Raw genomic sequence first — 24,019 nt, 5'->3', positions numbered from 1 at the left:
AGAAGGGACAGCATAAAATCCATCCGAACGGACGGTCGTGTGTCGCCGATGGCAGGAAGGTCCAGGAGGCGGTCGGCGCGTTCGACCTCCGTGAGCCTGAATGTGGCGAGGAGGAGACGTTTGAGCGCCGCGTACTTGTGGTCGCCCGGCGGGCGCCGAAGGATGGACACGACGCGGGCGGCAGTGCCGGGCCCGAGGGCGGCGACCACGTGGTTGTACATTGTCTCGTCCGCCGTGATGCCCCGGAGTTGGAATTGAGCTTCGGCCTGCACAAACCAAACGTCGGCTTGCGCTTCCCAGAACTCAGGGAGTTTGATGGCGACAGCGTTGATAGCCATGGCGCGTTCGGGGGTCAGTAACGGCTGAACCAGTCGGGGTCACCAGTGTGGTGCTGTGCACACACGACTCGATTGCCAAAAAGGTAGGCCACAACGCGTGGATACAAACGAAAGCACTTTATTACAAGCTCGCACATCAGCACTGGGCGGGCTCGACATTCGAGCCCGCATATATGTCCCGAGGCCACGCCTTGTCCCCGGGCGTGGCCGATCGGCCGAAAGGCGGGGCATGTATCTCAGTTCCACGCCCGGACGCTCGCGCCACCCACTGGTGCGCGGAATTATTGATCATTGTGCCCGCCACAAAATAAAACTTTACCTGTGTTGCGTTTTAATTAAAGTGTTCGAGGAAAAATAACGAGTTTAAAATCAAGGTAAGTGACGTGGCATGCAACGATCCCAATATGAACTAAAAAGGTAAAACTGAAGAGAAAAAAATACCTGAAGGGATGAATAAACACCGCGAATCTCTTGTTGACAAAGCTGAAAAACACGCAAACAACTGTTTATCTTGCATGTCTGAGGAAAACTAATTAATTTGGTTCGTTAATTTGTTGCTGCAGTTTAACTATTCTAAAAACTAAATAAAGTGAAAGTTTTAAAACATTTAACTGACCCCCCAGTGATCGCCAAACAAACCTGTCGACTACCGGAAGCTGTCCTCGTTATCAGGAGATAGACCGCCGGAAGCGAGCCTCGCTAGTTGTAACATGTACGGTACACCCGATGTTAAACGCTCAAGAGTTCAACGGCCCGACAATATGTACGGTATGTATAGGTATTGTCGATTATTCATCCGACAGGAAGGATCGTACACATAAGTTGTTTGGAATGAGTGGATTTGAGGAATGTCGAAGGAATGTTGAATGACAGCAGGTTGGTTCGCGACTTCGCGTCAGAATGCTGTTGCCAACAACAGTGTTGGAGTGACACGTGTCGGAGCACGTGATGTCGCGAAACATTACTCAGCAGGATGTTTGGTGTATTGGGTAGCCGAGTGAGAGGTAATGTTTTTCGGTATTCTTCCGAGAATAGGAAATGGAATTTAATTCATAAGTTGAGCGACAGATGCCAACCTATGGCTGAAAGAATGGTGTCGGAAGCAAGGTTTTGAGTTTAGGAAACAAATTCATAATTTCGGGGGCAAAGCCAAAGGGAGTGTTTCCAGAATGATGGCCAGGGGATGAACAGAGAGGGGCAGCAAAGTTTGCCGTATGAATTGAGCGAATTAAGGCTTTTAGGTGTAGAAGGGTGGTGGAGCTGGAGAGGCTAGGAAGGGGGGAGGATGAGCTGGGAGCGTGAAGAGGCTAGAGTAGAAAGAGAGTGGTGATGAGCTGGGAGGGTGGAGAGGAAAAAAGGTGGGAGGGTGGAGCGGTTAGAAAGGAAGGGAGGATGAGCTGTGAGGGTGTAGAGGCCAGAAAGAGTGGAGGGTCGAGGCTAGTAATGGAGGGGTGGAGCTGGGAGCGTAGAGAGGCTAGAAAGGTGGGAGGATGAGCTGGGAGGGTGGAGCGGTTAGAAAGGGAGTGGTGATGAACTGGGAGGGTGGAGAGGAAAAAAGGTGGGAGGGTGGAGCGGTTGGAAATGAAGTGGTGATGAGCTGGGAGGGTGGAGAGGAAAAAAGGTGGGAGGGTGGAGCGGTTAGAAAGGGAGTGGTGATGAGCTGGGAGGGTGGAGAGGAAAAAAGGTGGGAGAGTGGAGCGGTTAGAAAGGAAGGGAGGATGAGCTGGGTGGGTGTAGAGGCCAGAAAGAGTGGAGGGTCGAGGCTAGTAAGGGAGGGGTGGAGCTGGGAGCGTAGAGAGGCTAGAAAGGTGGGAGGGTGGAGCGGTTAGAAAGGAAGGGAGGATGAGTTGTGAGGGTGGAGCGGTTAGAAAGAAAGGGAGGATAGGCTGGTAGGGTGGAGAGGTTAGAAAGGGAGGCAGGATGAGCTGGGTGGGTGGAGAGGCCAGAAAGGGGGGAGGATGAGCTGGGTGGGTGTAGAGGCCAGAAAGGGGGGAGGATGAGCTGGGAGGGTAGAGAGGCCAGAAAGGGGGGGAGGATGAGCTGGGTGGGTGGAGAGGCCATAAAGGGGGGAGGATGAGCTGGGTGGGTGTAGAGGCCAGAAAGGGGGAGGGTGGAGAGGTTAGAAAGTAAGGGATGGGTGAGCTGGGATGGTGGAGTGGCCAGAAAAGTGGGTGGATGAGTTGGGAGGGTGTCGAGGCTACAAGGGGGGGAGGAGAAATCTGGGAGAGTGGAGAGGCTGCAAAGAGGGGGATGAGGAGCTGGGAGGGTGGAGAGGCTAGAGAGGTGGGAGGGTGGAGAGGCTAGAAAGGTGGGAGGATAAGCCAGGAGGGTGGAGTGGTTAGAAAGGAAGGGAGGATGAGCTGGGAGGGTGGAGTGGCTAGACGGGGATGGGGGAGGATGAGCTGGTAGGGTGGATAGGTTATAAAGGAAGGGCTGAGCTGGGATGGTGGAGAGGCTAGAAAGGGGGGAGGGTAAGGCTAGTAAGGGAGGGGTGGAGCTGGGAGGGTAGAGAGTATAAAAGGGGATGGAAGGTGGGGTGGCTTCAGAGGAGGGAGGAGGTTGGGTGTGGGAGAGCGGGGAGTCTAGAAAGTGCTAAGGGAAGACTATATTGATTTATGGGGGATTTTCACTTGCCAGAAGTAGATTCGTTCCATGAACAAGCAAAGTGCAGAGTAGATGAGGATTTACTATATCTCGTCCAGGATTGCTTTTTAACCCAGTTTGTAGACAAGTCCTGGGGGTTGGACAGTGTTCAACTTCTTCCTTTTTTAAATGATCCCAATTTCGTGAAGAAGGTGGAGGTAGGAGAGTATTTAGGGACAAGTGCCCATAACATAGTGTGTGCAAGTATTCTGTTGAGAGTTCAGGAGAGTAGAATCGGCTCTTAGATTTCAGGAACGTATGAGCAGAGATTTGGGTGCTGTAAATTGGGCCAAACTAACAGGAGGGCAATCAGCATCAGAGAAATGGGCAACCTTCAAGGAGCAAATGTGCAGAATAGGATACACGATAAGTATATTCCAGTTAAGTTTAAATCCAGATGCAGAAACATTTTACACAAGAACGGTTAGGGTTAGGGAATTGCCAATAGCTGAGAGAATCTAGCTAGGGAGTTAGGGTTTGGCTTTTCAAGATTCTAGGTAGGTGTGCAAGAAGATATATAGGAGTGCAAGAAGAACAATTTAATTAATCTTCCCTGTACTGGCTGCAGGACAATCCAACTGAGAAGTAGGGGGCTATAGCTCTACTAAGATGATGCCTAATAGGTGGACCCTATGCAACTGTTTAGCCAAAAAGTCTTTATAAATATTTTTTATATATATTGTTACAGCTGTCGGGTCGACCAGTTGCCTGGTCCCAATCCCACTAAATCACGTCAAAGTGGTCATGACGGCTGACTGATTAGATCATGCCGAGTCGGATTAAAGGCCTGTTTGCCACGATACCGTACTCCAATGGAACCATAAAGCCAGTTGATGCGTCATGCTGATCGGTGCTTGCCTGTCCCCACCTGCAGGATGCCCTGACCCAGATCAATCTTACAGCCACCGGCAGCCAGCAAGTCCAACCATATTAGGCATAGGTCGCACACCTCCGCTACCCAATCCTCCACTTCTCTGCTTTAACGCATTGACTGCTGACTCTTGCCAGCAGTCAATTGCCCAGGATCATGTAGATTGTGGAACACGCTTATTTGAGTTATAGTTCTTTATTTCCTCGTTATAACCATCTCTTCTTCTGTCTTAGTTGAGTTGAAGTGAGCTTTGTGCCAATGTCATATTTGCACACTTTAGTGATTTTAAATATTGCATATAATGGTACAACACAAATTTGATCATGATTATTATAGATTTATGTTCACTGAGCCAGCAGATCATTTGTTGCATTATGTGACACACCAGTATATTCTGCTTACACTACAATAATGTAATATTTTCTTAGTCGCAGTAGCAAAAAAAAAAGTAACAAGAATAGTCGTAGTAGCAAAATCTGGAACACCCAGCACTATGAGTATACTCAAATATTAACTTACCCAATTTTAGGGTGATTAAATCATGCCCAAATCACCCTAAGAACGACCTTTTCAAATAAATCAATCTATTAATTAAAAAATTAAAAATACTGTTTTGCCAAAGCACTTGTTCACTATTGTCCCCAAATTTCAGCTTCCTAGCTCAAAGGATGGCTGAGATATTGCCAGAACAAATAAACGAGAGAACCTTGACTTTTGACCTTGACCTTTGACCGACATAGTCAAAAACATTGACAGCCTCACATTTATTCTTCGGAATCCTCTGGTAGAGTTTGACGAAAATAGCTGAATGCGTTTGCGAGTTATCGCACTCACAGACAAACAAACAAAAAAGGAATATGTCGTGCATGGCACGATACTTGCGAAATCCCTAAAATAAGTTGTTGGCCTATGATGACCTCAAAAATAATTGGTGGTTGAATTCAGTGATTTGGTGTGCAAATCCGCTTAAACTTTCAAGTTAATCGGATAAAAATTGAGGATTTTAGACATTCGGCCCATGTTGACCTTTTGGCCTATGTTGACCTCAAAAATAGTTGGTGGTTGAATTCAGTGACCATATATGCAAATCCTCTTAAAATTTCAAGTCAATCGGATGAAAAATTTGAGGATTTTAGAAATTTGACAAAGTTGGTGACCTTTGGCCTATGTTAACCTATTGACCTTTTGACCCCAAAAACAATAGGCTTCTTGCTTATGACCAACTCTACCATTTGGTGAGGTTTCGTGAAGATCGATGGCAAATTGTGACCTGTAAGCGACTGACATACATACAGACAGACAGACAGAATAATGCATAAGACCAACCAATATACTGTACTTTAAAAATCATGGATTTTTCCCAAGGAACAAACTAGATGGTATTCACAGAATACTTACCCTGCACAGTTATCTTGGTGCAAGGCGACTCTTCTGTTTTTGAAGGTTTTTTTTTCTTTGATCCAATACGGCTGCTAGACCACGTGAGCGATTACATCATCAATTTATATTCTCTAATATAATTGTGTAGATCTTGCTCAAGAAATTTCAAACTGGTCAGACGAAGTGTTGTCCCTGTTGAATTATGATATTGCCATGTTCCTCGGGATCAAAATCCTCCAAGGAAACAGATTAGCCGAACGAGCTTTAATTCCGAGAATTCCGAGTCAATGGCGGACCTTCTTCGCATGCGAGGGAAAGGAGAATGACGAACTTACCCTCACGGGTCCACCGGATGTCTTCAAACCTGCGATAATTAATTCCAAGGCGACAGAGGATTCCATGTACAAAAATACCAGCTTTATTGAAGAAATGCCGGTCACCAAATAATGCACGATAAAATAAGGTTCCTAAATGGAGCGCCCCCATACAGACTCAAATACAATACAAGGGGAAATATAACAGGAAAATAAATATGTGTTAGTTTGTACTTGGCTTCGAGCGGCTCTTGAACCTCGTCAGGAATCGTCCCGGATCGGCACAGGCCTCCACATCCTTGCGTGGGAACTAGGCCTCGCTGTGCAGTCCGCTCCTCTAGCCGCCGAGCGCGAAGTCAGCAGGCCGCGCCTGTTCCACTCATCCCCGCTTGTCCCCGTCGATCTCGTTCACCAACACCGACGTGCCAAGGAAAAGAAAATGCAGCCGTGCCTTCAATCGGAACCCAGCGCAACCAGAGCACGCAAAGGCGTCCGGCGTCCGCCTTCCACCAACACCTCCAGGTCCAGCTCAAGAGGCACCGTATGTGTGACCATTCTTTATGAAAACCAGATGCCGAGAGCTCATCTGACCAAAAAGAGAGAGTTCTCTAAGGAGGCCAGCCCGGAGAGAGCTATGGAACCAAAAGAGGGAAAATGTCGGGAACACGACCGTTTGTCACCAAACCCAGAAAATGAGAGAGAAAAATGTCAGCCCTCCAACTCCTTTGTATTCAAGGCTCTGACGTAATCTGACAACATCTGCGTGCCTGCTCCTATCAGCTAGTGCCATCTCATCGCTCTTGGTATCCTGACCAATCACTGCTCTTCGGGGGCGTGGCCTCCCGGACCTGCCTGCTTGATGTTATCACCCGTCGGTGGTTTCATCAGTGGTTCAATGTCCCGGTTCCGGTCGCTTTTATTTAGTGTTATAAATGCACGATTTCTTGCTATGTGTGTGTGCTGCATTGTCATAAGGAACAGAGGAAAAATAACAGAGGCCATTACATACAGTGGATTCATTACCCATAATCCCTAACTAATTAACATAACCCCACCCCTCTCATGGGGCACTTATACATTTACACGACATACGGTCTACCGGATCCCTACTTATGATACATGGGGTTTCTTCTTCTTCACAACAGTCGGAGCACACAACCGATACAATGCTACCTGGCTCTAAGGTAATCATTGTCTACCCCCCACAAACGTAACAATATCATAATTAAAGCACCAATGATGTCATTGTTAACAACACTTATTCCCCATGCAGAGTTCTTAACAATGAGGCATGTTTGAAATTTTTCCATGGAGATATAGAGATGCAATGTTTTTTGGTTTTTCCAAGATGGTGCCTGTACCACGTGACCTATGACGTCATAAGTATCACTAAAATTATACAGGCAGAGGCACTCCTATAGTGAAAGTTTCATGTCAATCTGACCAACAATTGCAGATAAAAAAAAAATTCGAACTGATCGAATCAAGAGTTGTACTTGTCGAATTATGACGTCATAATTAAGGTTACGATGTCATCATTAACATATCTTATTCCCCATGGGGAGTACTTGACAATGAGCCATGTTTCAATTTTTGCTATTGAGCGGTTTCAGAGATTATAGAGGTGTGACGTTTTTCCAAGATGGTGTCCCTACGACGTGACCTATGATGTCATAATTATGAATAAAAATTCTACAGGCGGAGGAGCTCCTTTGGTAAATATTTTGTGTCAATCGGTCCAACAGTTGCCGAGAAAATGAATTTTTAAAATGCAGTCACACATGTACGGCACACATACGCACGTACGCAACTGAATGCCTAACCCTGCTTTTTCGTTTCGTGAGCGCAGGGTAACAAACAAACCGGAGTGATCAACATTTCAGAAAAATCTTTTTTTTGTCAAGTAACAATGAGACAGAGGTGAAAGCATAACCACCATCCACCTTTGGTGGCTGAGGTAATAACGATCAAAAATGAATCTATAGTGAACCCTCTTTCCCTCTGCCGAATACGCACTCTCAATATAAACCAAATGAAAGAATGGGAGATCTTATTTAACTAGCTTGTAAAGGCTTTCATATACACCACAGGAGACAGACATATAGGGGCCGGTTAGAGAGACAAAAGTGAAACCTAGGATTCTCTCCCAGAAAGCTCACATCTTTCTCTTTTATCCTTCTATCACTTCTCTCTGCTCTCAAACTTATTTCCCCATTTTATACTCGCTCCTATCACACTCCGTTGCTATCCTTTTCTCCATTATGGTTTTCCGTTTTCGCATCTTCTTCTTCCTCACGGGGGCATACGTAATAAATATATGTCATCAGTTTGGATAGTCTTTGTTACGTTTACGTTTGATGTTGAGGCATATGTGTGAGGACTCATGCAGCGTTTCTACAGACATTATGCCTTAATCGGCTTAAAATCACTAAATCCATGGGATTTACATCTCGCTGTACTTTGATGCCCTCTCTGAGCCGTTCTGTCACTGGCCACCTCCTCTGATGCCTTCACCTCATGAGCAAAACGAGACCGTTAAGACAGGCAAGGGTTAACTCTGCTCCCCGCCCCACATTCCCATGAGACCAGTGGGCTTTCTCTTTCTCTGTGTTTCTGCACTGCAGACATATATACGTCATTTGCAGGTGCAGCGCCTGGACAGAGCTCATGCGGCTAGAAAGGCGTAGACACAGGCCATTATCCCCGACCCTGGAACTAATACCTGCAGCCTACCCGGCTTTGGAAGCGAGGACAAATTGTTCGGCGTCGGAAACAGCCATGGAGAGGGCCAAGGTGAGAGGGAGATGGAGATACCACACCACACTCTTGAATTGTGAAAGGGTTTGCAAAACGTGTTGTCTCACATTTGTGGTAAAGCCAGTACGATTCCACCTGCAAGCTGTGCCGTGCCGTGCTGTATCCACCTGCACGATACCTTTCAAGCTACCCCGAGCGAGTTTTTTGTTTTTTTTAACTACGTTAAAATACATCATCACGCAAACTTGCGTAAAAAGCGTGACCAATCGGTGAATGCTTCGCGTGCGCAGGGTAACAAGAGTACCACGACAACGTCAAAGTGGGGATGTTCGAAACAAGGCTTAAGTTAGAGCCATGATTGACTGCCCCAAAAACGTTTACCGAAACACACACCTACTCATGCTGTACAAGAGCAAGGTATCATGTACCTGTAGCTTGTAGTCATGACTTCCAAATGCTTGGAAATTACGTTTATACCATTTACGCATGTCCACAGGATTTACAATGATATATATACAATTATACATATGTGTGTATATGTATATGTGTGTATATATATATATATATATATATATATATATATATATATATATATATATATATATATACAATTATACATATGTGTGTATATGTATATGTGTGTATATATATATATATATATATATATATCTATATATATATATATATATATATATATATCTATATATATATATATATATATATATATATATATATATATATATATATATATATATATATATATACATATATATATGTATATATATATATGTACATACATATATGTATATGTATATACAGTCACGTGAAAAAGTAAGTACACCCCATGTAAAGTTTTGACTTTTTCAACATATTTCAATATACAGCTATTTGATCTTCATTTCAACAATATTGACAGATAAAGGTGATATAATATAACAAATATCATGAAACATTTACATTTTGTAGTCCATTGTATAATTTAAATAAACATAAATGCAAATTTCGCATGTGGAAAAAGTAAGTACACCCTTGGCTCTAATAGGTGGTATTGCCCCCTTTGGCAGAAACAACCTCAAGTAGGCGTTTCTTATAACTGTCTACAAGTCTCTGACATCGACTGGGAGAAATTTTTGCCCACTCCTCCATGCAGAATTCTTTCAGCTGTGCGATGTTTGAGGGGTTTCTTGCATGCACAGCTCGTTTCAAATCCCCCCACAACATCTCGTTGGGATTTAGATCCGAGCTTTGACTTGGCCATTCCAGAACCTTCCATTTCTTTCTTTTCAGCCATTCCTTGGTGGATTTACTGGTATGTTTAGGGTCATTGTCATGTTGCAAGGTCCACCTTCGGTTGAGCTTCAACTTTCCGACAGATGGCCTCACATTATCCTCAAGCACCCTCTGGTACAATGAAGAATTCATCGTGGATTCTATGATGGTGAGCTACCCAGGCCCTGATGCAGCAAAGCTGCCCCAAACCATAATATTTCCACCACCATGCTTTACAGTTGGTATCAGGTTCTTGTGGTCAAATGCTTTCTTTGGTTTTCGCCAAACATGTCTTCTGGTGCTGTGGCGAAATAGCTCTACCTTTGACTCATCTGTCCAGGGCACATTGTTCCAGAAGTGGTGGTCTTTGCCTAGGTGTTCATTGGCAAACTTTATAGTCTTACCCTGATGTTCTTTCTGGACAGCAAAGGTTCCTCCTAGCACACCTCCCATGTAGATCAAATTTGTGCAGCCTCTTTCTAATGGTAGACTTGTGCACTTTGACTTCAACAGTGGCAAGAGCTACCTGTAGGTTATGTGATGACATTCTGGGGTTCTTAGAGACTTCTTTTAGCATCTTGCGGTCTGCTCTCGGGCTGAACTTGCTGGGGCGGCCTGGCCTGAACAAGTTGGCAGTTGTTTGGAATCTTCTCCACTTGTAGATGATCTTCCGGACAGTCGAATGATTGATTTCAAATTGTTTGGAGATCTTTTTAAATCCCTTCCCAGACTCGTAGGCATCTATAACCTTCTTTCTGAAGGCCTCAGAGAGCTCTTTTGATCTCGGCATGGTGACGCCACACACTTCAACAACAAAGAGCAAACCAAACTAAATGTTTGAGGTTTAAATAAGACAGGTTCCTCCAAGATCCTCTCTAACAATGTTCTCATTTGCACCTGAGCTGGTGCATGTGATTCTAATTTTAGGTATTTGAAGTTGTGATAAATGTGGGGGTGTACTTACTTTTTCCACATGCGAAATTTGCATTTATGTTTATTTAAATTATACAATGGACTACAAAATGTAAATGTTTCATGATATTTGTTATATTATATCACCTTTATCTATCAATATTGTTGAAATGAAGATCAAATAGCTGTATGTTGAAATATGTTGAAAAGGTCAAAACTTTACATGGGGTGTACACTACGTTTTCACGTGACTGTATATATATTTATGTATATCGGTAGCAAACTTACCTTTGAGCTGTCTTGCCTCGATATCGATTCCCGCATCCAAATTTAAACAGTCATTCTTTTTTCGCAGGCAGGGACGTCCTCAAGCTGTGTTTCGTGAAGAGTAGGTGATTTATTCTGGGCACCATTAACACATTACTATTTCCTGCCGCAATTACCTTCTTTTGAACGTGAGACCTGGCGAACCAGTTTGCGAAAGGCTGGCTGACTCCAAACTAATGGGCATGGCATAAGAAGGACAAACATATTGTTGCGGAGATGAGGACTGTATTTTTTTGATTGTGTTGTATTGTGGTAAATTGGTGATGATTATTGTTTATTCTGCGCCCCCCTACCTCCGGAGCTGTGTAAAGGTGAAAGGGCATCCCATAATTAGTCCACAAGCATACACGTCAGCCAAATAATAGAATACCTCTGTTTGATAGTTATCTCTTATTATGTGTTTTTAGAGTAAGGCTGTGTCTCCCATTAATTGAAATACTCCATTGCACCAGTGAAAGAGATAGATTCCCTTCATTCCCACTCCCAACACTTCCATTCCCCCCTTTTCGTCAATTGCAATTCGCATTGCCAACTGCATGTTGGGCGGTTTTCCCTTCATCCGCCATTGACCACGAGGCAGGGTTGGGGAAGAAAGGTGGGTCCCCACCTCGTCAGAGAGGGGAGGAGTGAGCCAGCCCCACTCGACCAACCATGAACAAGGGGTTTGGCTTGAGAGGGCGGGGAGAGAACGTTTGGGGGAGGTTCGCAAAGGTTGAGGGGCGGGGCCTATATAACCCACGGCGGGGGTGTTCCCACGAGAGATGCACTTTGAGTTGAGACAAGGAGGGACGAAAAAGAGCTGGGTCATCAGAGCAAGAGCGCGTAAGGAGGAGAGAACCCGTCACGCCAGACCCCCCCCCCCCCCCACCAGCGCATCGGCTCCACCAAGCAGCTCCGACCCGTGATCCCGCGCACACGACAGGCCCGGTGGCATCAGCGGCCGTCGAGGTCCAGCCCGACGTCCCGTGCGGAATCAAGCTCCAGCCAGCTCCGTGCCGTCCCCCCCCCCCCCCTCCAGCCACACACCTCCTTCCAGCAATCCACTCTGCAATTCCCCGCGTGAGTCAGTGTCTTTGTTTGTTCTGTCCTGGGAATAAGTTAAGTCTGTATAACTATAAGCTAGTATTTGCACTGTGTCACCTACGTCTTATGTGTTGTAAATAAACCTTGATTGCTCCTTTTTGCTTGTGTAAATAATAAATCCCATTACTCGTCTGTACGTCTTCCCGTTTTATTCCTTTTCCTCTTTGCATTGCGTCGTTTTCGTCTTTTCCCTCATTGAGCAGCTGCGGTGCGATCCGGCCAACGTTTGGGCGGGATCGGGTTCTAATCGGGGAGTAACTGTTCGGACGCGGTAATACCAACCGCTCGGTAAAATAACATCTCTAAAACCGCGTCTGTAACAATATCATTATTTATGCACACGGTTAGTATCTGTTGGTTGACTTGGCTTACAAAAACTGTCTGTCACCGTTAATGGGCAAACAGAGAGGGCACATGATGTTTAATCCGATTACCAGATTACAGGATTTTGATTTTGGTTGTTGGACCAGGACACCACCAGCTCGGCCTACAATGAAACTTCCTGCCGCACTATGAAGTTCCCCGAGGTGATCCATCTTAATGTGGGTGGTGAGTGCTTCAGCACTTGCCTGTCCACGCTGCATCGCTATGAGAACTCCATGCTGGCGACCATGTTCAGCGGCAGACATCGCGTTCCCAGGGACTCGGATGGCCGTTACTTTATCGACCGAGATGGCATTTACTTCAGGTTAGCATTGGGTCATTGGACCCGGACTACGCTTCCATATAGTCTCGCTGGAACATCACACCCAATCACTTGCTAAACTATGCTCAATAATACAGTTTTCTCATTTATTATACACTAGCAGAAGTACCCGGCGTTGCCGGGTGGGGAGGGGAGGGGTGAGGGGAGGGGGGATGGGGGGAAGCAGAGGGGGAGAGGGTAGGGAGGGGGGAAGCGGAGGTGTTGGAGGGGGGGAAGGGGTTGGAGGAGGGAAGGGACAGGGAGGAGGGAAGGGTTAAGGGAGGGGGGAAATGGGAGGGAAGGGGAGGAGGGGAGTGGGGGGGGGGGGGAAGGTTAGGTTAAGTCTGTTGCCGATGAGGAAGAAGAAGAAGCCGTACTACCAACTTCGTACAATTCTGGAATTGTTTGATTTATTTGTATTCAAATGTCTGGGGATTGTTTTGTATTTATTTATGCGAACGTGTACTTGTATATAACTGTCATGAATTTTAAAAGGCTTAGGCACTATCGAACGGTTTTTCTTATTTATTTATTTATTTATTTTTATGCCTAAAACACTCCCAGGCACTCACTGATGAACCTCTGAAAGTTTGATGAAGATCCGTTCAGCCATATCTGAATAAAACGTGGACACACAAAAACTGGACACACACACACACACACACACACACACACACACACACACACACACACACACACACACACACACACACACACACACACACACACACACACACACACAACTCGCGTTTATACATATAGATTGTTTCAATAAATGCACCTGAAATTGCATTACTACCATCAATGGCAGCCTGAGCGTGGAAAGGCGTGCACCTTTGGTGGGGGTGTAGAATTGAGGGCCAGTTAAGGTCGTTTCAATAATTAAATTGGCAAGTACAACTATCCTGAGTTACAGATTAGAATCAATGGTTAATAACGCCACCCACGGGACCAAAAAGGACAATCCGAACCAAAAGGACTTGGGAAAAAGAACTTGGGAGTTGAAAGGACTTGGGACCAAATTTGCTTTGTTTTTGGGAAACTTTTTTATCCAAAGCTTGAATTTCATTTCCAAACTTCACATTTCTTTCCATTGCCGCACTAGACCTTGAATAAAGTGGGGGGTTTTTTCAGGCACAAGGCACATTATTAATGGCAAATCGAGCATTCTGCGTTCATTTTGGTGGTGTTCGGTGCACCTAATTCAAAGGTTCTTGTCTTTATATTGTCTGGTGAGTTGTGTTGCTGGTAATGGTCATCCTCGTCATTCATATGCAGTCAGCGTTTTAGCATCAGTCCTCGCTGGGGTGCCGCTGATGCAGTGCCACCTGTAGGGTAGAGCAGGAATTAGTTATTTGTCCTGGTTTGTCGGCTTTAGCTCACCTACTCTTTGCGAAGGACACTGTGGGATCTTTATCGTGACCCAACTAATGCTGCGGTAGTGGTGACCATGAAAAAAAAAGAAAAAAGGTGACCGAGACTGATAAATTCAGTAAGTGACATAAAGCACTAATCATTGCGCGGCTTCCTAACCGTCTCTCTTTGAGACCTCACCTCTCCAAGGTTCAGGATGTCTATGTTTATATTGCTAGGTTAGCCCGCTACATTTTCCCCTCATCATTGCGCGATAAGCTCTGTATATTTAGCCCTGTACACTTTTCCCTCGGTATTATTCGATAAGCTCTGTATACTTAACCCTATACGCTTTTACCTCGGTATTGCTCGCTAAGCCCTGTATGCTTTTCCAATCCCTAGGATACACTTCAATAGAGGAAATACAATAGAGGGGGCACCGTTACAAACCTGACCGTGGACCCTGCCAACCCTTGCTATGCCTCTACATGATGGCAGCATCACGCAAGTCTCATTCAACATTCCTTTGAAGTGAAGACTTCTTATATTATTTCATCAACCTATGTGACAGATAACATATCTGACATTAAAAATGTCATTCTATAGACATTAAAGGATGTTTTTTCACTTAGTCATGCCCTGAAGAGCACCTTTTTTTTTCCTTTTTCTTTTTTACATTACCGAAGAAAGTGCGCCTCTTCATATTGGCAATGTCGTCCTTTTTCAAAAACAAGAATGACAACACTGTAGTCACAACCTGCGACAAAATTTGGTAACGGCGTGATTGGGAAACGCACATTTAATGTGGTATTTAAAATCAATTCGGCAACTCTTATTCATGTCACCTTCCCCACCGTTATATCAGAATGAGCTGATCGTCACATGGTCACAGATTGCTTAACTCCAATATAGGGCCGTTCAAAAATTATGTAAGGATATTTTTTTTTTGTAATTTGCTTAACGTAAAGCTTGATTACCGTGCGTTCTGACATACCGTGCGTTTTAACAGGCTTGATGAAACCTTACTGTTATTCAACATATGATTCAACTGCCAGAAAACCAAATTGGCAGCCATATAATTTTGTGTTGGTGGGTTATGTGTTATGTGGTTATGTGGGTGGGTGGAGTTATGCGATAGATGTGGGTGTGGTCTGGCAGCTGTCTGACAAATGGGTGCACATTTCAAAAATCGACCCCCAACATGAACAACAAGAAGCTCTTGTCGACCTGTGACATGTTGCAGGTAATAAGGCATCATATGTCTAGAGTTGTAGTGATGCAGTGGTAACGACAGTGGAGTGGCATCTCCAAGGTTTTGGGTTCAAATCCGGATGAAGGAAGCAGTACTGACTAGAAAGGCCCTCGGTAGAGCACGTACCTCCACCAGGCTGAACAGTTTACGTTTTGTATTTATTGATAGGCTGGATCTGGATTCGGACCTGAACCAAAATCAAATTGGGTTTTTCTTGTCGCCAAATCAACTCGTCCACCTAGTTTTGTCATAATCCGTCCACAACTTTTTGAAATATCATGCCATTTATCGTTTCTGGCCCGATCACTCAATGGTGAAGAATCACTTTAAAAATTCTCTGATCCAGATCCGCCACATCACTGATAGACTGAACTGGTGAAACACCAACTGGCTTATTAACCCTTCAGATTGTGGATATTCTGCTGGATCCATCTGGTCTGTGTGTGTGGATGACTCTCATTTCCCTTCCCATGTTCTGAATGACTGCGGGTCCTAACCTTCTGCACGGACAATTAAAAATATCTATAATATTAGAGAGGTCTACCTCCTGCACCTGGTCTGGTCTACATGTAGTGTCAATGCTCACTTTGTCGTTGACTTTTAATGTCCTTGGGACACATTGGGAAGCATACTAAAATTCTTCTTGTGAAAACGCCAGCAATGCCAAAATCTCCAGACAAATCTTACTCTAATTCACCAAATGTCCGTCCGTCCGTTCGAAGGTACCGCAAAAACGGCTCAACCGATCGCAACGATATTTTGGGTGGGTATTCCTGGGACTCCTGGGAGTAAAATAGGCTATATTGTTTTTCCAATTTTTCCAATTTCCAATTTTCCAGTTTTTCCAAACACGATGGAATAATATTACCGATATGAACAGTGATGTGGCTTTTGTTGAAATTCTACAAATACCGTTTATTCTACGTACCAGGAGAGAGTAGATCGACTACTGACGAACTCTTCCGATATAAACGTGCGGCTCCGAAGTAACATGGCAGCGTGTGCAAAGCGACTGAGAAAGACGTGTAGCGGCCGCTTCCGTGTTACAGATTCGGCGCGCACTCTTCACACATAAACGTGCGACTGAGAAAGATGTGTCGCGGCCGCTTCCATTTTGCAGAATTCAATCTTTTTTCAAAATGGGCGCCATGTACTCTTTAGATTTTGATGATTTGCGTGTGATATGATTCAACGGATGTTTATATGAATCGTTTAAAATAAAAAAAACCCTTCAATTTCTGATATTTTGCCTTTTCATTTGGGCTTCCCAATTGAAGCCCCGCCCATAGGGCGGGTACCGTTGCTAGTTAAGTAAATTCACAATCCTACAAATTGATGATGTTCTGATATAAACATGATAATGATCAATACAAGCCACAAATTGTATCTGTGATGGACTTTGGAAGCCTTGGAAGGTACACCTTTTGTGCAATGAGCACAGCACGATACCACTATAGAGTGGGTAAATTAACACCACAAACCAATTAACATCACACTTTGCTCTTGGAGACATCTGCAACAGGATGGTGTAGAGAAGCACACTTACTGCACCTTTAAGTTATCTAGTCTTTCTTCGATTTCCGAACCCAACCACAAGCTGCTGGAATTATGCTTCGCTTGAAGGGCGTTGCATCACAAGGTATTTGACGCATCCGTTCCTCGGATTGACGTTAAGCCAGGTGTCCCATCTGCTTGCTTTAGTTGTGAACCTTAAATGTCTTGCGGTGTCTTTCACAAAGAGTAGGTGAATTATTGCTGGCCCCCTGACAAATTATAACTTCCTGCCCAAATCACCTTTCACAGTTAAATGTCAGGCCTATCAAGCACATTCGTGAAAGGAAAACTTTCCCTGCTCGATCCCACAATAAAGTTGTGGATACCTGGGGCTAAGCATTCCTTCAGAAATTGCTGATTGGTTTAATCTCCTTACTTACTGGAATTACAGCAAAATCACACCACCAAGGCCCCAGCTCTCCATTATCACCTGAGCTATGCTTTCAAAGTCATCATCCCATTAGCACCATCATAGTACATTCAAGGCATCAAACTGTGTACGTGTTGCTTTGTACAACTCTGTAATGTTATTATTTTGCTTGGTCGGTGATTAATTGTGGATATGCAGAGGGATAGTTCTTAGAATGCACAAAAGTTGCAGTGAGAACGTACCGATACACAAAAATATCCAAGTTGAAATGTAATTGTCTATGAATGGCATGCTCTTCCTCCTATGATTACTGTATTCATTTTCTTTGTCCACCACAACGGGTTTTTTTTCTGCAGGGACATTTTAAACTTCCTGAGGAGCGGGGAGGTTCCTCAGATGGAAAGGGTCCGCGAGGTGTATCGTGAAGCTCAGTACTACGCATTGCGACCTCTAATGACCATCTTGGAGCAAATGCAGCCTCTCCTAGGGGAGAGTGTCCGCCAAGCTTTCCTAGACCTTCTGCCTTACTACGCTGGTAGGAAAAGGAAGCCACATTGTTACATCCACCTGCTGCTCTACTGCCTACTACTTTGCCTACTACTACTACTTTGCACTTGTTTTTTGTACTCTGTCAAAGCGCCTTTGGGCTTCTTGAAAAGCGCTATATAAAATAAATGTATTATTATTATTATTATTATTACTGGCAGTATTTGCCTTTTTACCCCACGCACAGAGCGCGAGGCGGGGTTAAGCAATTGTTTCAATCTGTATCTCTGTCAGTCTATTTCTGTGATTGAAGAACTACTTCATTTTATATTTGTATTTTTTATTTTTTTTGCATACAAGATCGAGGCTCGTGAAAGAGCTAACATTAATCACAAAAAACAACGCACACACAAAACATATAGTAAAGGGAACAGGAGACAAGATGGGGAGGGAGAGGGAAGCACACAAGTACAACAGCAGAGAACAGGGACATCGGAAGATCTGTGGCACGGGAAGGCGAGGGGGGGGGGGGGGGAGTGTGGGAGAGGTAAAAAACACATGGACACTGCCAGGACTTCAGGGAAAGAAGTCGATATTTCAAAAAAGTGGATCTGTGGTGAATTAATGGGGGTAGAAAAGATCAAAGTCTTGAATGGGGGAAGATAAGAGATGGTGGTGATCAGCTGTTTTAAAGACCTGGAGGGAGGAGTGGGATTGAAGGGAGTGGGGGAGTTTGTTCCAGAGGCGGGAGAAAAGAGGAATGAAAGAGTGAAGGTGAGCAGAGAGTCTTGATTTTGGAAATTTCGCCAGAACTGGGTTGCTGGCAGATATTGCGTGACCTGTGGGAATATTTGGGGGACAGAGCACAGATAGAGCTGGGGGAGCTAGGCCGGATAGGAGTCGGTAGAAGACAGAAAGACCACCTACCTGCCTGCGGTGAGTGAGGAAAGGCCTTCACAATCAGCTTCATCGTGGGAGATTCCAATGATTCTGAAAGCTTTGATTTCAACAGCGTGAAGTCGAGCTTGGTGTGAGGAAGGAACACCAGCCCAGAGGGAGAGAAGTATTCCATTGAGCTGCGGATGAAAGCCTTGTATGTGGTGAGGAGCTCAGGTGTGCCAAGGAAGGACTTCGCACGACGCAGGATGCCCAGTCGGCGACTGGCTTTGGAGGCCAGCTTGGAAATGTGGTTTTCCCAGGACAGATCATAGCAGATAGTGAGACCCAAAAGCTTGAGTGACAGAACTTCTTGGAGAGGATTGTTGAGAAAGTAGATGGGAGGGTTGTCCAGTCGGTCTTTTCGAAGAGACATCGTAAGAGTGTGGGATTTGTCAGGATTGAAAGACATGTTCCACTTGTTTGACCAGTCTGTGATTTTGTCCAGGTCTGCAGAGAGTAAGGAGGCTGCAGACTGCCGATCTGAGGGATGAGGAATGAAGCGGTAGAGAGTGGAGTCATCAGCAAAGAGATAGAGAGGATTTTCCAGAGAGTCGGAGAGATCATTGATGAATTGAATTTTATATTTCATTACAACAACACAACATGCATTTTAAGGCCATTTTCCCTGCTAGAGCGGGGGTTAGCCCACTCTAGAATTTTATATTTCTATGAATTGATATGATATGATATGATATGAATTGATATGAAATTGATATGAATTGCTCTATGAATTTTATATTTCATTGAAATGTTGAATTGAAATGATGATGATGATGAATTGAAATAATGAAATTGAAAATTTGAAATTGAGTGCAAATTCTGTACCAGTTCACTGATAATTCCCTGTGTGTCGCAAGAGGCGACTAACAGGGTTGGCGGCAGGAAGGGCATCCGGCCATAAAACATTGCTTCAAAAAGGGGACCACGGTGCCCAAAAAAGGCCAACCCCTGCTCTGCGGGGAAAAATGGCCTCTAAAGGTGTTTTTTTATCATGTGCTGCAGAAAACCTGGAACGGATCATCACTGTAGCCCGTGAGAAGGCCATACAGCGCAAGGCTCGCCTTGCCAAATTACGAGTGTGTGTCTACAAAGAGGAGCTACCAGTGACCCCATACGAACGGACATTGTTTCCAGGCACTGGGATTGCTTCCGAATACACGCATGAGTCCTTCCAGCACAAGTGCAACGTGGATGTATCATTCGGCCCTTGGACAGCCATTGCAGATGTGTATGATCTTCTACATTGCCTGACAAATGATCTTAATGAGCGTGGTATCACTTCCGAGCAGCAATGTATCGGCGTTTGTGATAAACACCTTGTCAGTCATTATTACTGTAAACGTCCTATCTATGAGTTTAAGATCACCTGGTGGTGACCCAGGCCTATTATTGTGGCTGCTTGTGGTGTTGTATTCCTGAGATGGTGGATGCAAAATTTGGCATGTCACTTCAAAATTGAGGAGACCTTCTGAACATTAGATGCTTGCAATTGTAAAATTATCCATAAATCACTTAATATCAATACATTTGAATGGTTTATCTATAACTATAAAGAGCATTGTCATTATAATTAGCATCTGATGTGTATATATATATATATATATATATATATATATATATAATGACCTCGCTTAATTGTAGTCAAGCTGCATACACATCTAAATTGACTATTGATTTATTTGTTGAAGCATGTCTTTGTTCAGTTTTCTTTTCCTTTTCTTTTTTGTTGTTACAAAGTCATGGCTAGTGGAAGAGCTAGAACTGCGGATCAGGATGCAACAGAACAAAATGAACAGCAGAAAGATTGGGGAAATACCAACAGCAGGGTTGAGGAATAAAATAGACTGAGAGTGAGACAGACAAACTAGGGATGCGGATAAGAATGAAGTGGGGGAGGATGTAGGAGGTGGACAATATGGATACAAGAGCAGTCTCGGGAAGGAAAAACTGCAAATTTGGCTTGGGGTGGGGGTTTAATGGGGGTACAAATATGGTTTTGGATGGGGGGTGATATGGGGCCAATCATTCTGCAGTATGATGCATAACCTCAAACACTGGAAGTATAGCTCATAGGCCTCTATTGGAAAATGAACACAAAGCTGGATCCTATCCTCCACTTACCCTCCATCTTTCCTTTCACTCCAAAGAAAATATCTGAATTATGCAAGCCTAAATACAAGGCCACATTCTCGATCTTTTGACATGATCCGAGAGCACCAAACCTGATTTTCTGGTGTAAATATAGTAGAAAGCAGCATGTTGCAATAAGTTTGGATTCATACCAGATGAAGTTTGACTTCCGATATGTACAGTACTTTCTTTCAGCCGCCTGATCCTCACCAGCTCCTCCAGTATGCATGTGATCTTCTGGTAACCCCTCCTGGTTAAACTCCCACAATCCAGGTTTACCACACACCTACACTCCTTTGTTACTCTTTTCTCTCATTAACATAACCTCCTTCCAGAGGAGGTTCATTCATTCTTTCCTCCAGGGCTTCAAAGCATTATCGGTGCTTCCTTGCCCCTACCAGTAATATTTCCTTCCCCCATTAACCCAACCTAACTAACCCTTACTCGCAGGTTACTATGTTTTTTTCCCTCCTCAATCTCCCCTTATCATATTCATTCAATGATCCCTTGCTTGTTGTGTCCAACTGTGGCCACACTGGCAGTTCGCTGCCGACCGTCTGTCGTTGCACTCTTCTATGAGCCTCGATCTTGTGTAACCTTTTCAAATAATAAAGTCTGCTGCAGGATAGCTGTTTAGCTTTCACACCTCATGGTGCACAATGAATATTGTCACAACGATGGACAGTAAAAAGAAGGAAATGAGTGGGAATGGCAGAGAAAATGGTGAGTAGGAGGGGTTGGGACAAAGTATGAGAAAAAGGGTGAAGTGGGGCTTAAGAGGTCAAAATATTCCATTATTATGTATGTAATATGTAGATTTCCCTGGCAGATGTAAATAAATGCAGCACAATCTTCAAATCGGACACACATGATTTGCCTGCATAATATGTTCCGGAATGAATTAAAGTGCTTAGAAAAACCAAATTTATTTACAAGTGCTTTAATAAAAGCTGTGAACTTGATCTAAGTCCAGAAGAGATGTCTCATAAAGTCCGATTTATTGATATTACTGTTTTTACCTGCGACTGTCACAGGTCCACAAGAGCTCCACATGGTTGTTGTTGTTGTTGTTGTTGTATAGCCTCGGACAGTTCTCTCGAACAAGCCCGCGGCACGGAGACAGCCAAACGATCTCGCAGGAGCGACCCAGAAATCCCCCACATCCAGTATGGTGTGCCCTCGCCTTCACGAAGTCATGGTCACGACAGGGTTAGAAAGAGAGAGGGAGACTAGAGACAGAAACAAGAGGGAAAGGGCTGGCCCCTTTAGAAGACACTTTAATACCCTGTAGACCCCTTTGACCTCTAGACCATTTAGGGGGGAGTGTGGAGGGGGGGGGGGAGTGTGGAGGGGGGGGGGAGTGAGAGGGATGGATTTGAGAGAAAGGGGTGGTTTCTCTGTAACGTTTTCGAGTTTGAATAAAAAGTTTCTCGTTGAGTTTGAAGAAGATCTGGGAGGTGTATGTTGCCATAAACGCAGGAAATAATAAAACTTAGGTTGATGTTTTGCCAATCTTGATGAGTGGCTGAGTGTCTGAATGCTTTGAAGAAAAAGAAGCGCTAATGCTTTGTTCATGCTGTTTCTCTGTATTCTGTTTGTTTACAATCACAATTATGAAATTATGACAAATAGGAATAAAGGTAAACTTGAAGCATTTTGCAACTTGAAACTAGAGGTTCCAGGGAACCTGAACTCAACTGGTCTATATCAATAGGGTTAGAATATGCATAATAGAACCACAAACTATATAGTTTATATGTGCTAAAAATATGACAAAAATTGATTTTCAATATGGCCGCCATGCCACGCCCATTTTTGGGCGTGCAACGCCGAAATGCAATCCCAAACTAGTTTATGTCTTAAAGATGCTGCGTAACAAGTTTCATCAAATTTAATCAATATTTGTGACTTTTAGAGCGTAGACGTCGAATTGTTTACAGACGACAGACAGACAGACGACAGACGGACGATGGAAACTGGGTGTCGAAAAAACTCAGCTGGACATAGTCCAGTTGAGTTAAAAACACCCTATCCTATGGAGCATAACTTACACTTCGTTGCTTACATAAATACACTTCGTTAAAAGAATTGCTAATGTTGTTAACTTTTTCAGATTTCTCTCCAGATTTGATACTTATTAAGTGCATGGGATCCGATCCTCAAATCCAGATTTTGATTATATACTTTAATTGGTCAGTGAGAGTAGATAGTATTTCCAAGCCAAGGCACGTTTCAATAGATTGAAACAAAATGGCGGCTTAAGAACCCAGCGATGTCACTGAGGCGGACAGAAAATGGTGGGCCGCCATTTTGGTAAGGCTTATTTAGATTTTTTGTTATGAGCAACCCGTTAATTATCTTCAAAAAGGGTGTTTTAACACACCCAAACACACAATTTTCATTCTTGCACTCTCTTAGAGTTCGAGCAGTATACATGCAAAGTTTTGGGCTGCTAGGTGTCATGGTTTTGGAGTTATGGAGGAGACACACACGCAGACACACACTGCCTTTTTATTATTATAGTTTATTTCGTTGCACAATAAAACGCTTTTCTTCTCTACCGAGTTCCTTATTTGCTTCAATTTACGTTTGTTTCCCCTATAACGAAGCCGTGGTGCCTTTTACCCTGTTCTGGTGTTCGACTTGAAGGCAGATTTAGTACTGCTGAAGCAGTTTCTTGGCAAGGGCCATTCTGAGTGGTTTGTCATTGCCTTCCCAGCAGTAGTTAGGGCAGGAATTTGTAATTAGTTCAGGGTGCTGGCGATAGCTCGCATACTCTTCGTGAACGACACCGTTGGATCTTTAACATCCACCAGAAAATTATAGCAGACGAGACACCCAGTTTAACGTCCATCCGAGGGACGGCACACATTGATAAATTCACCCAACTTATGAAACACCAGGATGACAGTTTTTAGCTGGGTCAGGAATGAAACCCAGGCTAGACAGCTTAGAGGCAGGTGTGCATACCTCCATGGCATCCTGCCTGCCCATATGAAAGCTCTACGTGTGATGATTTTAATTGATTGTCACACCAGGCCTTACATGGCCTGCATTCAGCTTTATTGTTGTTCAGACCTTTAGCAAGCCAAACACCTTTGAAAAGAAAAGATCTCTCACCAAAAATTACTTTATGAAGTATTAATTATGCATTTGTGACCTCCAGATATCACAAAAGTTACTAACAGGTCTAACTTATACTCAAACTAACAGGTCTATATTATCAAACAAACAGGTCTATCTTGTAGTCAAACTAAAAGGTCTATCTTATAGTGAAACTAACAGGTCTAATTTATAGTGAAACTAACAGGTCTATCTTATAGTCAAACTAACAGGTCTATCTTGTAGTCAAACTA

At 44.0% G+C, this 24,019-nt stretch overlaps 2 protein-coding genes across 6 annotated transcripts in view; one reads left to right on the top strand and one right to left on the bottom strand.

Annotated features, from left to right (window-relative positions):
- The window catches only part of ASPA (aspartoacylase), a 66,028-nt gene extending 64,935 nt beyond the window's left edge, over window positions 1-1,093 (bottom strand). For 2 of the 3 annotated variants that reach the window (XM_078780290.1, XM_078780292.1), the window contains exons 1-2: window positions 978-1,093; window positions 780-821 (exon numbers count right to left, since the gene is read on the bottom strand). The gene's annotated coding sequence lies outside the window, so the exon portion shown is untranslated. The other variant, XM_078780291.1, reaches the window with a different exon arrangement.
- On the top strand, window positions 1,028-22,175 carry KCTD7 (potassium channel tetramerization domain containing 7). Of its 3 annotated transcripts, XM_078780293.1 has the most exons (5): window positions 1,030-1,106; window positions 8,192-8,339; window positions 12,365-12,582; window positions 17,465-17,643; window positions 19,536-22,175. In XM_078780293.1, exons 2-5 carry the CDS (start codon window positions 8,214-8,216, stop codon window positions 19,907-19,909), a joined length of 897 nt encoding a protein of 298 aa, XP_078636419.1. In that variant the 5' UTR covers window positions 1,030-1,106; window positions 8,192-8,213; the 3' UTR covers window positions 19,910-22,175. The 3 variants fall into 3 exon arrangements, with proteins under 3 accessions (XP_078636420.1, XP_078636419.1, XP_078636421.1); XM_078780294.1 differs by lacking the exon at window positions 8,192-8,339 and having other exon boundaries at window positions 1,028-1,106; XM_078780295.1 differs by lacking the exons at window positions 1,030-1,106; window positions 8,192-8,339 and adding an exon at window positions 11,735-12,237.
- The last annotated feature ends 1,844 nt before the right edge of the window (window positions 22,176-24,019 follow it).

The sequence above is a fragment of the Myxine glutinosa genome, chromosome 6 (assembly GCF_964187855.1).
Source record: "Myxine glutinosa chromosome 6, kmMyxGlut1.1, whole genome shotgun sequence".
Lineage (NCBI taxonomy): Eukaryota > Metazoa > Chordata > Myxini > Myxiniformes > Myxinidae > Myxine > Myxine glutinosa.
Note: the sequence above shows the minus strand (reverse complement) of the source record. Positions and strands in the feature narration are given on the sequence as shown.